This window comes from Merops nubicus, unplaced genomic scaffold (genome assembly GCF_000691845.1).
Source record: "Merops nubicus isolate BGI_N331 unplaced genomic scaffold, ASM69184v1 scaffold964, whole genome shotgun sequence".
Taxonomy (NCBI): domain Eukaryota; kingdom Metazoa; phylum Chordata; class Aves; order Coraciiformes; family Meropidae; genus Merops; species Merops nubicus.
Genome location: NW_008602049.1, coordinates 52,957 through 67,000, shown reverse-complemented (window position 1 = coordinate 67,000; position 14,044 = coordinate 52,957). Strand labels below are relative to the sequence as shown.

The 14,044-nt window shown below is 36.2% G+C and overlaps 1 protein-coding gene across 1 annotated transcript in view; it reads right to left on the bottom strand.

Moving 5' to 3' along the window:
* Positions 1-503: 503 nt before the first annotated feature.
* The window catches only part of GSTCD (glutathione S-transferase, C-terminal domain containing), a 61,362-nt gene continuing 47,821 nt past the window's right edge, over positions 504-14,044 (bottom strand). The window contains exons 9-12 of the mRNA XM_008938184.1: positions 10,371-10,504; positions 8,547-8,577; positions 4,362-4,431; positions 504-640 (exon numbers count right to left, since the gene is read on the bottom strand). Of these exons, the coding sequence (XP_008936432.1) occupies positions 504-640; positions 4,362-4,431; positions 8,547-8,577; positions 10,371-10,504 (372 nt within the window). The remainder of the gene's footprint in view (positions 641-4,361; positions 4,432-8,546; positions 8,578-10,370; positions 10,505-14,044) is intronic.

The window sequence follows — 14,044 nt, the reverse complement described above, 5'->3', positions numbered from 1 at the left end:
GTGTTATTTCTTAATAAATTAATCAATTTGTTTAATAATCTTTGGTCTTCGTGGCATCTTGGGAGCGTGGGAAAGGCTGTTTTCGACCCACCCTTGGCAGACGGACCCTACGTCTCGTCTGCAGCCCCCCTGTTGGAGGGGCAGATTATTGCAACGTCACAAATCGGGGATTTCCGTCCTTTGGTTCATGACACCTTCAATGACACCAACTTTTTTCTAAACCTTTACAGATGGATGATTCCATGCACAGCCATTAGATCCAGAAACTTCTCAATAAGAGAACCCAAAGTTGCTTAATGACATATTACAACTACAATTTGTGATGATCTGCATGCAGTTCATTTTCTGCGACTTCTTGTGCTGCTTCCTTTTCTGAATACAATGGGTTCAAGATGTGTGATGTCTGGTTCCCAGCTATGCTTGTATCTGCTGGATGTCATTATGCACTGAAGATTTATGTTTGACTTCAAACCAAATGTGAGTTTCACACTCTAAGTAGGGATCTAAGTAGGGATGCCCACAATCATATCGTTCTTTGGAGAACAACTCTCTGGCTCCATAGATATAACTTGGACAGAGTAGTTACGTTCTTCTGCAGCCCAGGCCCGATCCAAATCCACAAGCCCCATACACTGCTTTCCTAAAATGAAAGCAAAGGAGAGCATGTCAACTCTGAGAATGCAGAAACATTATCAGAAACATGCACTTCAATATTCAATGTTAAGAAAACACACCAGTAAGTCATCTAAAAAAATAAGTTTGAAATCTACTTAAAAACCTATCTTATCTGTTTTACTTCAAGTAGACAGTCATTACTAGTTCTAAATCTCATCTGTGACTTGAAACCCTTATTTAGGAAAGATCTTGAAAAGGATTAAGTCCTTATATATGGAGAAACATAACAAGCACAACTATTTTTAAATATTCCCAAAATGTACAAAAAAAAAAAAAAATCTATGCATTAATGTAAAGCCATAGGAAGAAAAATAATGCCCTTAGCTCTCTGAGTTGCCAGACTTCTACTTCCTTTATAACCATAACTGTTATCCTCTTCTACTTTGATCTAAAAATCTGTTTATTGCATATCAATAAAAGACTAAAATACCAGGCAGTGATCCAGTGTGATCGATTTGAGACCTAAGTGTAACTGCTTGCATGCAAAAATACTAAATTACTAATAAAACTTAACCTCATCTCAGATTTACCTCCAGAAAAAATAAGAAGAATAAATTAAAGGGTTTTTTTCTGCTTAGAAGTTTGTATTATAATACAGCCATGTCAAGATTATGGGGCCATTTGTCTTTACATATTTACTCATTATAATGGATTATTGTGTTCTGAAATACAGAACTGATTTGTCAGACTGTATTTTCAGCAGTTTGAAACTCTCTTGAAAGAAAGATATAGCACTTGCCTGAAACGTTCCATCTCTAATAGTCATATAGTCTCAAGTCACAGACCAGGTGCAATCCTGATTCAGTCTCTAAGCCAATGATCCTACCTCTTTTCTTGTTCCTGACAGAATTGTATCATTAAATAAATTTGGGGTCTGAGATGAAGGGAAGAGACAGGAGCACTCCATCTGTTTACCATCAGGATACAAGTGTGGCATTCCAAACTACCCTCTGGAACTGCCTACCTCTCTGCTTTGAATACATACCTGCAGAGCTTGAGTGTCTGTAACATTACAAGCCCTGGTACTGATGGGTAGGTGGCACAAACATGCCCCTCAGTATCCTTGTATTTCTGAACAGCTGGTGCATATCACACTTCAATACAATGCTCAGTTCAGTTTATTCTGTCTTTCAACAGCAAGCTGATGGGCAGGTGTATTTTATCCTCATCTGAATTTCTTAGTTACAAAAGAAATTCAGTGCTTTGGTTTCACCAGTGTTATGACATTTGGACTCTATTCTACTGGTGGCATGGAATTTGAGAGGGTTAGTATACTATGTAGTAGACAATTCAAAGACAAAATAATATGGTTGCACCTAAAAAAACCTTCCAGCTCAGTCCTGTATAGATTTGTATGTTAGAAGGAGAAATCACCAGTTCATATAACTAACCACGATAGATCTCCATAAATTACTTCTTGCAGCACTATTCTTCTACATTTGTGGTTTCACAGGAGATCACCTTATTCTGTTGGTCGAACAAAATGACACATACACACTCCTGCCCCTGACAGCGTACACACCATGGGGCAGTTGGGATGGTCACAACTGAGGCCTGGTTCCCTGGGTGCTCTCAGTAAGACTGTGAAAATCATGGGACAGCCTTGTGATCAGACAGAATAAATCAGGTGGGCTGTACTGATGCCCACAGAACCGTTCCGTATGTTTGCACTCGGGTCCCACAGCTGCATATCGTGGATAAAACACACACGTGCATGGGAAATGGGAAACAGAACTTCATTTAAGAGGGAATTGCAGTGTGTAGTGGGACTGGGCTCGATGACGTATTTTTACATTTACAGCAAGTACAGAAATAGGTGGTGACTCCTTTGATAAATGTGTTGTTTCAGCCATGACAGACAGAATGCTGTACTTAATCCCTTTAGGGGCTTACAGGTAATGAAACAAAATTATCTGTCACTTCACTGAAGCTGCATAAATTCACTTGGAAATTGCTAAAATATAGTTTATAATACAATCCTAAAATATTCAAAAAGTATCAGGAAGAGTCATTTTTCTATCATTTACGACAGAAAAGAAAGTCTCCACTTGTTCAGGGATATTTTCATTAAACTAAGTCTACAGCTTTCTCAATACCTGATTACACATTGCACAAAATTAACCAACCAACCAACCCACCTCACCATAGCTGTAACACTGATTCGATTCTGTCTTCAATTATTTACAAACAAAACTTAAACATATCTCAACAAGATTCCCTTAAAACCAGTTATGGGAAGTCTGAAACAGAACACTGAAGCGGGAATGATCTTCACTGAAACAGATTAGTATTACATGGAACTTAAAGAAAAAATAATATTCTTTATAAAGAAACAGAAAAAGCAATGTTGCAGGCAAAAGGAGACAAAGATTTATGTTTGGCTTTTTTTGTAAGGGCAACGCTCATAAAAGTTAAATTTGTGGAAAAAACCCCAAAACTGTTGTTTCAGAGATGGAGAACAGACAAAATTCACAATCTTTAAAAAAGCGTTTGGGATCCTTTTCCAATATTTAGTCCACCTGAAAAGCTGCAGGAGACAATGGGGTTGCTACACTGGTAACTGAACACTGTCATTCTAAAAACAAAAAATCTTTTTCATATATTGTGATGATAGCAAAAGACCCAACAATTTATTGCAAAATAGATAGTTATCTCAGAATCTGAATTATTTTCTTGTGTGGTGAGTATAGGAAATAATATGAATTCTTCAAAGGAAGCTTTTTAAAAATGTGTTTGTTACTACTGCTTTAATATACCTTTTAAGTGTTTCTTGCCAGTCAAGAATGCACAGTTATATTCTAAGAGCTCCCAGACCCTTCTGTCTTTTCTGACCTACAAACTAGTTTATAGCTTCCATCAGAACATTAATATAAAATAGTGCAACATGTTCCTGTCTGATAAGTCAAAAAATACTACAATATTTCACATAATGAAGAAATGGCTTTGATTATTCCAAATATTTGAAGTGTTATCTGTATTGCTGTCCTGGCTTATGAAATTCCTGCTATCTTAATGATAGCTTCTTGCATTACTTTTCCCCAGATATCATTGACACCTGACCAAGAAACTAAAATCTCAGGGATCATCTTACTTTGGCTGTTAATTGCACAGAAACGACCCAACAAAAGGCAGCTGCTCTTACTCAGACTGGCAGTAAAATACAAACGTGAAACACAACTAAAAATTTTACACAGGTAAAAATTGAGTCATGCACTGCTGTAGTTTTAAGTTTTCCCAAAATAGGAAGGCTGATACCCCAGGTAAGTGTAAGCAAAACTACATTCTTGGCAAAGTCTTCAGATTAAAAAAAAATCCCAGAAAACCTTTTTTTTTTTTTTTTTTCAAAAAAATATTATGATGATCCTAGTAATAATGTGGCCCAAACAGGTCTGTATTCTCTTTAGTGAACTTTCCAAAGACCTTTTTCTTTTCAGAGAGTGGTTAGAGAAATAAATGAGAAGTAACAAAAATCAGTAACATGCAAACTTTCTCATCTTGGTAATTCTGAAAGAACAGAATTGCTATATCATATAGGAAGAGGCAAAACATGAAGGAACTCAAAATTTTCAAGTGTATGTGAAGACAGCAACGTAATGCCCTGTTCATAAATGTACTACGTGTTTCTTTATAGAACAAGGTAAATTCATTACTGAGATAGTTTACACAACAGCTGCAGGAATTCATACCAATTAGCCTGCGTTCAGGTGGAAGCTGAACAGCTGTCTGGTCTGCAAATCTGCAGAGGATCATGTGCTCCTAGGAAAAAAAAGAAAAGTACAGACAGTTGGTCAAGTAGCATTTCCCTCTTCCAAATAATGTACGAAAATCCTAATTAAATGTTTAAAAGTATCAAAAAACTTTACAAATATCGAACATTATATCATGTTGAATACTATTTCTAGAAAAATTATGTGTGCAAATCCTAATTTTCATACTGCTTTGGCTTGTAAAAGTGCGTGTAGATCAACTGTTTGTAACCACTATCATATTTCTACTCATTAGTATTTGTTTCTTGTTGTATTTTCTCTCATTCTCTGCAGCAGTTGAAATGGATGTAATGTGTACAATAAAGCATTCAAAAAGACATGCTGCAGACTAATTTTGCCTTCAATTGCTGATGAGGAGTACAACCTTCTTATAGCACAGTCGTCATGGACAACATCTCCACATCAATAGGAAGCCAAGACAAAATTCTTAAATAGGAGATTTGCACTACTGCACATTTCTCCCAAGCAGTGATTTTGAATCTCAGAAGAATCACCTTGTGGGTCAAACTTCTGCTCTGCCATATTCATCCAGGATCAATTCAAAAGATCCTGAATGCAAAATTGATCCTGAAGGCAAAAAATACCTGGCTGTGAATAGGAAGGTTTCCTGCATCAAAATGATCACAATTCACTTTCAAACTATCCCTGTTCTACTCAAAGTTTCTGCAGAGGCTTCTACAACAGCTGCTGTTATTTCTTCCTGCCCTGTCACCCAGGGGTATGGTGCAATTGCCTCCAAGCAGGCAGAACCTCATCCTCATTCGCTTTCAAAAACGACTGCCTATGCCACCATATGGGTTTCTGACAAGACCAGCCAAGCCAAGGAAGACAAGATAGCCAGATGGTAAGAGAAAAAGCCTTAAAGGGGTAGCAAGGAAATTAATGCTCTGATGACAGCTGTGCTCTTTGGGACAGCTGCAATATTAAGCCCAGGACAGAGTAAATCAAAATCATTTTAGATTTGTACAACATTCCCAAGTCTCCTATAATGTCATAGAAAGAAAACTGTAACTAACAACAAAAAGTGCTCTGCTAAGCAAAGCTTCCAGAGCTATTGTTCTGAAAAAAAAGGACATGTATTTTGCATCAAAAAGATCTTTTGTTTTGGTGGTTTTTTGTTCGTTTTTGTTTGGTTGGGTTGTTTGTTTGTTTGTTTGTGAGTTTGTGAGTTTTGTTCTGTTTTGGTTTAGAAAATTCACCTATGGATACTTTGGGTTCTTTCAGCATCCTGAAGTAAGGACACTTACTCCAGCTTTCTACTAGGGGGACATAAACATCCAAAAGTCTTCATTTCACACAAAACCCAAATGAAATCTTATCTTCTTATTAAACCAAGATAGTAACTTCCTCTACAGTACACTCCACCCAATCCATAAAATTAATAGACACCTGACCACAAAAGTTTGCCCATATATTATAAAATAACATATTATCGGTACTTGATACTAAAATATTACTCATTTAAATCAATTTACAGTATATAGAGGCAGGGATATTTCTTCCCTAGTACAGCACATTCAGATGAAGGTTTTCAGCTCTAAGCTCCATAAGAAATACACAAAACAAGCACACTGTAACATGTTTGGGACTTAAACATGTTATGCCCAGTCAGTTCCGTTCAAATATGGCTATTTTTGCAGTACAAAAGAGCTGGAAAACTTAAACCCAGATGGGACTACTGGAGAATGGAGGATTAAAGCCACAGGCTGCTGTTAGGAGAGAAGAGGCAGTGATAGGCAGCTTGGGGAGAAACAAATGGGATTGCGAGGAGAGGGAGAAGAGCCACATTAGCACAGAACCCCCCATCAGCCTTCAAGAACCCAACACAGCCTGGCTCTTTGCAACATCAGGCTCTTAGCTCATCCAGCTAGACCAGAGCCAAGGTAAGCTTTGCCATTTAGCCTGAAAATCTGGACTGATTCTAATGCCGTGGCTTCCTACAGAGATGATCTAAAAAGTTAAATTAGAGCCTAAGTTATGACTACATTGTTTGTACACGACACAGTGAATGAATCACATTCCCTGTTGGCAGAAATAAGAAGAAAAGGATTTCTAAAATAATGAAGATAACGATTATAAACTGCCCAAACTTTGTGTGTGCATAAACAACTTCCTTGGTAGAACTCCCACACCTTCAATTCCTATTAAATTTTCAAAGCTGTACGTGCAAAGTAATTCAGTTTTACTTTCCAGTTCTCCTGTAGGGAGAGTGTCTTGATGAGTAAGAGTTTCAAAATCTATCATGCCAGAAATCTACAGCTATCATAACCTTTTTCTGTGCAGCTATAAACTAATGAATTACAGCATAATGTTCTCATCAAAAAAAGTTTTGGAATTGCCAGACTCCTGGATGTCTTTTTAGATCTTACTAAAATGAAAGATAAGAGAAATGAATTTAAAATGAGAACTGGAGGGGGGTGACACACAACGTCTGGCTAACACATGGCAGCTTTGGCTACTAGCCAATAATCTGTAAAAATTTAATAATATAAAGTGCATATAGCTAGCTGTATAACAAAAGTTATTTATAACTAGGATTATTTGAGGCACCAACCAGCCCAGCCTGTTTGTATAAACTCCTATATTAAGAGCAGCAGCATTTTCCAGCATTGTCCATGGCTCCTGTGCCCTTCTGCAACACAGCTAACAAAACTCTGGAACTTCTGTAGTGTTGACAAACCCTGTTATTTACACCTCCAGGGATTAACAGACTAAGAAAAAAAATCACTGATCTTTAATGAGATTATACACAGCATCCTAATATAGGCATTCTTGACTTTGTAATTGTCACTATGTCCCTTTTTACTGTCAACAGGTCTACTTTTATTTGTATGTTAGTAAATAAACTTTTTCTCAACTGAAACATGAGTTCTTTGCAATTATGTGTTAGAAACATATAGATGTGTTGAAAAGAATGTTAATCAAATGAATAAATAATGGCAGGTCTGAGTCCTCTATGCCACTTTTATCATCTTAATCTGTTGACATTTATTTCCATGTAAATGAGTAAAGTGTGCATAAACCAGCATGTCATGAAGATAAAGATTAGTGTATCACCAGGTAACGGAACTTCCCCATATAAACTGGCTGGAAGTTTCCTGAATTTTTTAAATGCCCATTTTACTTGAGGATTAAAAAGGATAATCTCAATTTTCCTACTACATATAGCATCTTTGCTATGTTCACTGTCCCAAAAAGATGTGGGTATTAGAAATACCATATGTCTCTCAATGGATTATTCTGCATCGCCAAAATTAATTTCTTATTGTAAACACTACTACCCTTTGTCTAGGATTTGACAGGTAAACTTAGTGCTAAGTTTCTATATAAGATTGCTCCTCTCAAATAGAAACATTTTTTTTTTCCATGCCACATTAAGTGCGTCTAACCTTCAAAATTTCTGGTTGCTCATTACTAAGCATTTTAAATGCACTAATAGATTGGTACCAGCTGTCTGCAGTCCACTTCTCTGCTCTTGTCCTTTTTTGCTCCCCTGTTATCTGTTATCTTCATCCTGTCAGTTCTGCATGCCTCATTGGTTCTTTCCCCCACTTTTCTCTTAGACTACCTCCACACAGACCCTGGCTCCCTAGGGTCAAAACATATTTGAATATTTTTGATACAGGCATACTGTATAAGGTTTTTGCTGAGCATAAGCGCTTTCTACTCACTACATCCAATCTTCTAGACACAGAGGGAGAAATCGAATGCTTATAAAAAAATACTATCTATAAAAGGAATCATTTCACCTAAAATACAACCAGACATTTCCACAGGATTAACAGTTGTACTTAAGACCTAAATAAATTGGAATCCTGTAATCATTAATTGATATAAGTTGAAGTATCTCAGGAATGGCTCACTTAAACATATGATAAAAAAAGTTATTTTGTGGAGAAACTATTGAATTTTTTTTTAATAAAAGAGCCTTACAAATAGATGGTGGAGAGAAAGCAACACGACATCCACACTACTAATGAACATTTCGCATAACACATGCTCCTCTTTGCAATTAAAAGATAACTACTTCTATTTTATTTGATAAGAAGATGTGGTGAAAGATGGGAAACTGCAGATAATCCTCCCCCCAACACTTTTACATACCTTGTAGGACAAAATTTCTTTGAATTGATGACTGAAAAAAAAAAAAAAAAAAAAAAAAACGAATAGACTAATTAATATCTAAAAAAGCTGAGGTGGAAAATAGAAACAATCATACATACCTGAGCACATTTTAAAAAAAACAACAGTATCTGTATCTTACAGAAAGACATGGAAAACCCAGAAACCATTACTATACCAATTCACTAAAAAAGGAAAAGCAAATTTTGGGCTGTATTCTTTTTTTCCCTGCTGTATTATTCATAAAAATTCTCTCTTTAAATCATTATAAATGCTAACACAGATTTATTGTTCTTTCCACATTATCACATAAATACTTTATATTACATGTACACAACCTCTAGACATGCATATATTTTCTTTGTATCACAAAAATAAGGTGTCTCTACAACAGAATTGAGTATAAAACACAGTGATGTGGAGATATGGGCAGGCTAACATTTTCTGATCATACCAAGTAAGAAAAAAAGAAAAAGCAAATCCTAATATGTAGCTTGAGCTACAGTTGATAACTTTCTACAGAGACTTATGATTATAGATTCAAAATTTAGCAAACACAAACCCATAATTTACATTCTTGCAGCATCTACACCAACAAAAGTTGGCTAACATAGTGAGCATTTCCAGTCTTCATGATCTAAACCTATAACTGGTCAAAAGTTAAACAGTATCAGGTCAGTTTTAAAACAAGTCAACACAGAAAAGCTATATGCCTGCTAAGTTCACAAGACTTAAAATTTTATTGCCTTTTCCTTAAGGATACTTGTTTAACAGTGTCAAAAAAGAAAACATAAAGGGACGAAACAAAGAGATGGAAGAATCAAACTGACTAGAAAAACAATGTTAAATGCAAAGTGTATCATACTGACAAATTCTAAATATTTACTCCCCACGCACTTCTGTGACAGCACACTTTGATACTATAGAAAAATAAGAAAAATATTTAATATGAATGCATAAGATTTTTTTTAGATTTGTTGATTCCTTTTAAGACAGCATGTTTCAGTTTCTTATTTTAGCAAATACATACCAAATAGAATGTTGTAATTCCCAGTAGAATTAAATCAGACTCATCTTGAGTATCCAAAATGCAAAGCTCAGCTTTACAAAAAAAACCAAACCCCACAACCCTCTTAACCTCACCTAGTTCTGCCTAAGAAAGCTGTTAGCCTCTTATCTTCTGCCACTTTAATGCTCACCTTTGATATGTTATTTATATCAAAGGCATTAAAATTTTTAAGCCTACGTTATATATAACTATCTCCAGCATGGCAAATTCGAAGGAGACAAAATAGCTACACAGTCCAAAGTATTAAAAATATGAACTGAAATAGAGGAAAGGTTGTCTACTTGGGAATAAATCAGAAGAGTTTTACAAGCAGTAAACTGTGGCATAAAGCAGACCCATTTATTTAAGCTGACTGCTTACATCTTTCTCCAACATTAAAATGTCTGTTCTTCTTACAGTAATTTTCATGAGTTTTCTATTAACTTTGTGATTTCAAGGTAAAAGGTCTCCATATTACATAGATTCCCACATATTGTATCTACTATGTTGATGGTATAGTCTTCTGAACTATGACTAGATAAATCCAGAAAAAACATAACCCAAGAATTACCAATCCGTCTCCTTTTCACGATGGGTTTGCAAGGAGAAACAGGTGGAGACAGCTGCATTATAATTGTGAACCAGTTCAGCCTGGACACTTGCAATCATCTTAATTGATTAATTCTATACACTCTTCAGTATTTTCTTCCTTCATTTAAGCATATATTTTAAAGCTTATCTTGTTAGCTTTAGTTTACCTGCGTGGATATTTAAACTTCACTGTGTTTTGAATGAAGCCGTAACAACAAGGGGAGATGACAAAGGCTGCCCGGGCCTTGACGCAGTGTTCCATGACCATGTCCGTGGCCACACCACATGCATGCAGAGCCACCTGGAGTGTTAAAAAACAAAGAAACAAGCAAATTATTTACAGCAATATTCTAAATACAATCCTGTTGCAGAATTACTTTTGGTTGACTGTGTTATTTAAAAAGACGAGGAAGCTTTTGCAATTGAAAGCTGTTAATGCCAAAGGCCTGCCCCTTAATTCCTCAGTTCTTCATCCCTCTCCTTCATATCTATGCTGAGGAAAATTTATGGCCTAATTCCACTAACAAGGGAAGCATTAACACCGAATGAGAGTCACTTACTATAAGCACTCAAAAGGCAGGTGCACTGCATTGTGATACCAAATAAATTAAAAATGAAGCTCCAGAAAGGTATTAAAAGAAAAACTTATTCTGTCATTAGTAAAAATTTTTTGTTGAGCACTAAGGACTTAGAAATACAGAGAACTACTTCAAAACTGGATTTCAACTTAGCAGTAAGAGAAGTAACAGATATACCTGAAGGTCACATTTAAAGGGCAACATTTACACAAATTTTGATCATTTGATTGTAAGTTATTGAATAATAACTTTAGGAAACAAACATGGGGGAAAGCAGCAAATACAACTTGGCCTCCCATTTTTTATTTTTTTTCCCCCCCCCTCAGTCTTTTGTTTCTTTTTCTTAGTGATAGGCTCCCAGACTAAAACTAGGATGCCATTCAATCACAAGAGCTACCTGCAAGCATTGATGTGTGTTTGGACAATGCACAGGCTACACCCAAATTCTTCACACTCACCTACAGAAAGGCAACTTATTGCTGTACTCACTATGTTGCAAGGAAAGGCACGTGGCTCTCTCCTGTCAAAACCTGTGATACCAACTGGGCCAGGTGAAAGAGCCATTACGTTCTCTGCCTTCATCCACATACACAGCAGCTCCAAGAGTAGGCCTGGTGCATACACATTGCTCTGCATTCTCATTATACTAAGGACATTTTTGAGGCACATTTTTAATTTTATGCAGCAGTGAAGATTTGCAAAACTGCACTGTTTTCTCTGCTTTTTGTTAACATTAAATTTAGGGAACATGTTTAGAACAGCTAAGCTCACATTTCAGGGTTCAAAGCTGTTTTTCAAGGTACAGCAATTGGAAGATAAAACCTTTGCTCTCAGATATAGATTAAAACAAAGACTTTTTTGTTTGCAGACGGCTTGATGTAAGCTCAGCTGAGCAGACCATTAATCATCAACTGAACTATAACTGCATACAGATGGTAACAAATGTTCTTGTCTCAAGCAGAACATTGAAAAAATAAGAAAAAAAATTCACAATGAAAGCTTTCTGCTCATATGAATTTAACAACAAAAATAAAACTAGCTTAACATCAGAAATAGTTTCCTAATATCACAGCCATCAGACTACCATGGAATATAATTATAGTTACTTTCTTGTCTATCCAAGCAGAAAATAAAGACCTACGCCTTGCTTACATATTTGGAAAAGACACCTTAAAACAGCAGCAGACAAAACCAGTAGCTTAGCTGAGCCTGTGTGAATTTTCATACCAACTGATTTCTTCTTTGTGTTTCTCAGAATCAGTTTAGTTAAGTGAAAAAAAATCACGAAATTCAAGACCGCTTTCTCAGGATATCCTATATATTAAACTCACTACCTTAAACAAAATAAAAAGTGAGGACTAATGCAGATAATGCATTTGGTTCACAAGTGCATGTATCAGTAGACACAGGAAAACAAAGTGGCTGCTGAAGAGAGTCACAGAGCTAATGCAGAGTGAGATCATTGCCCTGCATCACTGCCTGGTGCTGGGGCTCCTGAGAACAGCCTCAATGCACACAGAAAAGCAAAGGGAAAAGAATGTTTCATGAAAGCTCAGGTTCACTTTCATGACCTTGTAAGAAAAGAACTCTACACACTCAGAAATACACACACGCACGCCCCAACCAAACCTTTCAACTTGCTCTCAAAAAATTAGCCAAGATACTGTGAATACTATCAAAGTATTAAAAACAACTAAGATCTCAAAGACTCCTCTTGGTGTTGACTTGTAAATGAACACTGCATGCAAATGTTAGGAAGCTCTCACTTTATTGTGGATGGTGTTTGTATTACCACATGTACAATGTACCAGTACATGTGGCCCTCAAACAGGTTACTTCAGAACCTTGATCTTCAGTACCCCAACAATTCACAAGGGCAGAAATTTTAAGTGGAACAAAAGAGAAGTGGTCAGCGCTTTTTTTTTAAACTGCTTTTGAACTCCTGAAAGATAACAGATAAAATAGCTAAGTAATGCAGATGTGATGTCAAGGTAAGTAAAACGTCTATAAACATGTTTTAAACTAATACTGAAGTCCTGTGCTCTCTGCTTTTGTCATGTCTGTTTCTCTATACCTCTGTACCTTACAGGTCCTATAATCCGTGGATTTCTTGTCATCGTGTCCACCCTCACATTTACATTGCTTTAACTGAAAACAGTGAAGTCATGCAATGAGTTTAGAAATGACGCAACACTGACAAACTTTATATGTATCTATGTATTATGGTATTATATTGTTGGGTTTTCTTATCAGACTAGTGTCTATAACATGATACAAAGGCAGCTAAATTTTGCATTATTTACCTTCAAACACACTAACACTTGTGCTACAGGTCATTAAACCAGCCAGCTCCAGTCTTAAATGTGGCTGCATAGGAAATGCAATCCTGAGACAATGAGCTAATCCTGAAGAATTTATCATGGTATGACACAAACTAATTCTGAAGCTGAGATTGATACCTCCTGAAACAGGAAAGCTCAAGGTTTGTCTGTTGAACAGACTACAGACTCAAGTCAAAGAAACTGAAATCACAGGCCTCAAAATGAAGAATTTCCAAGTGAATTCTTCTGACATATACTTCCAATATTCTCCTTGTCACAAAGCTTTGAAGAGAGAAAATAACGCTTCTTTTATTAAGTAAAATGTCCACAGAGATATTTAACTTAGTATTAACGTATTTTTAAATAGACCCCAAAGAAGAAGACAGGGACTCAAATAATCACAATATTGGAGACTCATTTCACTGAAAAACTATTACACATTTCACACACAGAATTCAGTAAGTTATTCATGAGATCTTGATTTTTCTGAAACAGATCTGTAGTTCATCCACTGAGATTTATATGACAATGTAGCACAGAAAGTAAAGCTAGAGAATTGGAAATTTACATTTGGAATGACTTGGGTAAAATAATTTATTCTCACCTCTTCCTTCTGCACTATATCTCTTTTTCTTTATTAAATAAACTGATCAAATAGTTAAACATCCCTGTTCGTGTACCATAAACCTTCAGTATTAAATGTGCTCAGCTACAGCCAGAACAGGCCCTCGGGTGGATGATTTACAGAACAGTCATACTTGCACAAAGCTTGGGGCTTGCTGAAAAAGTTCATATTCTGTTAGCAGAATATAAAACTGGAAGGCAGGAATCTTGACAGAGTTACAAAAGATTATTTATGCCTTACTCTTCAACAGACCTGCAGAATTCTGGAGAGGACATTCATCTCACTTACTTTCAGACTCTGAGTCAGTATTCAAATCA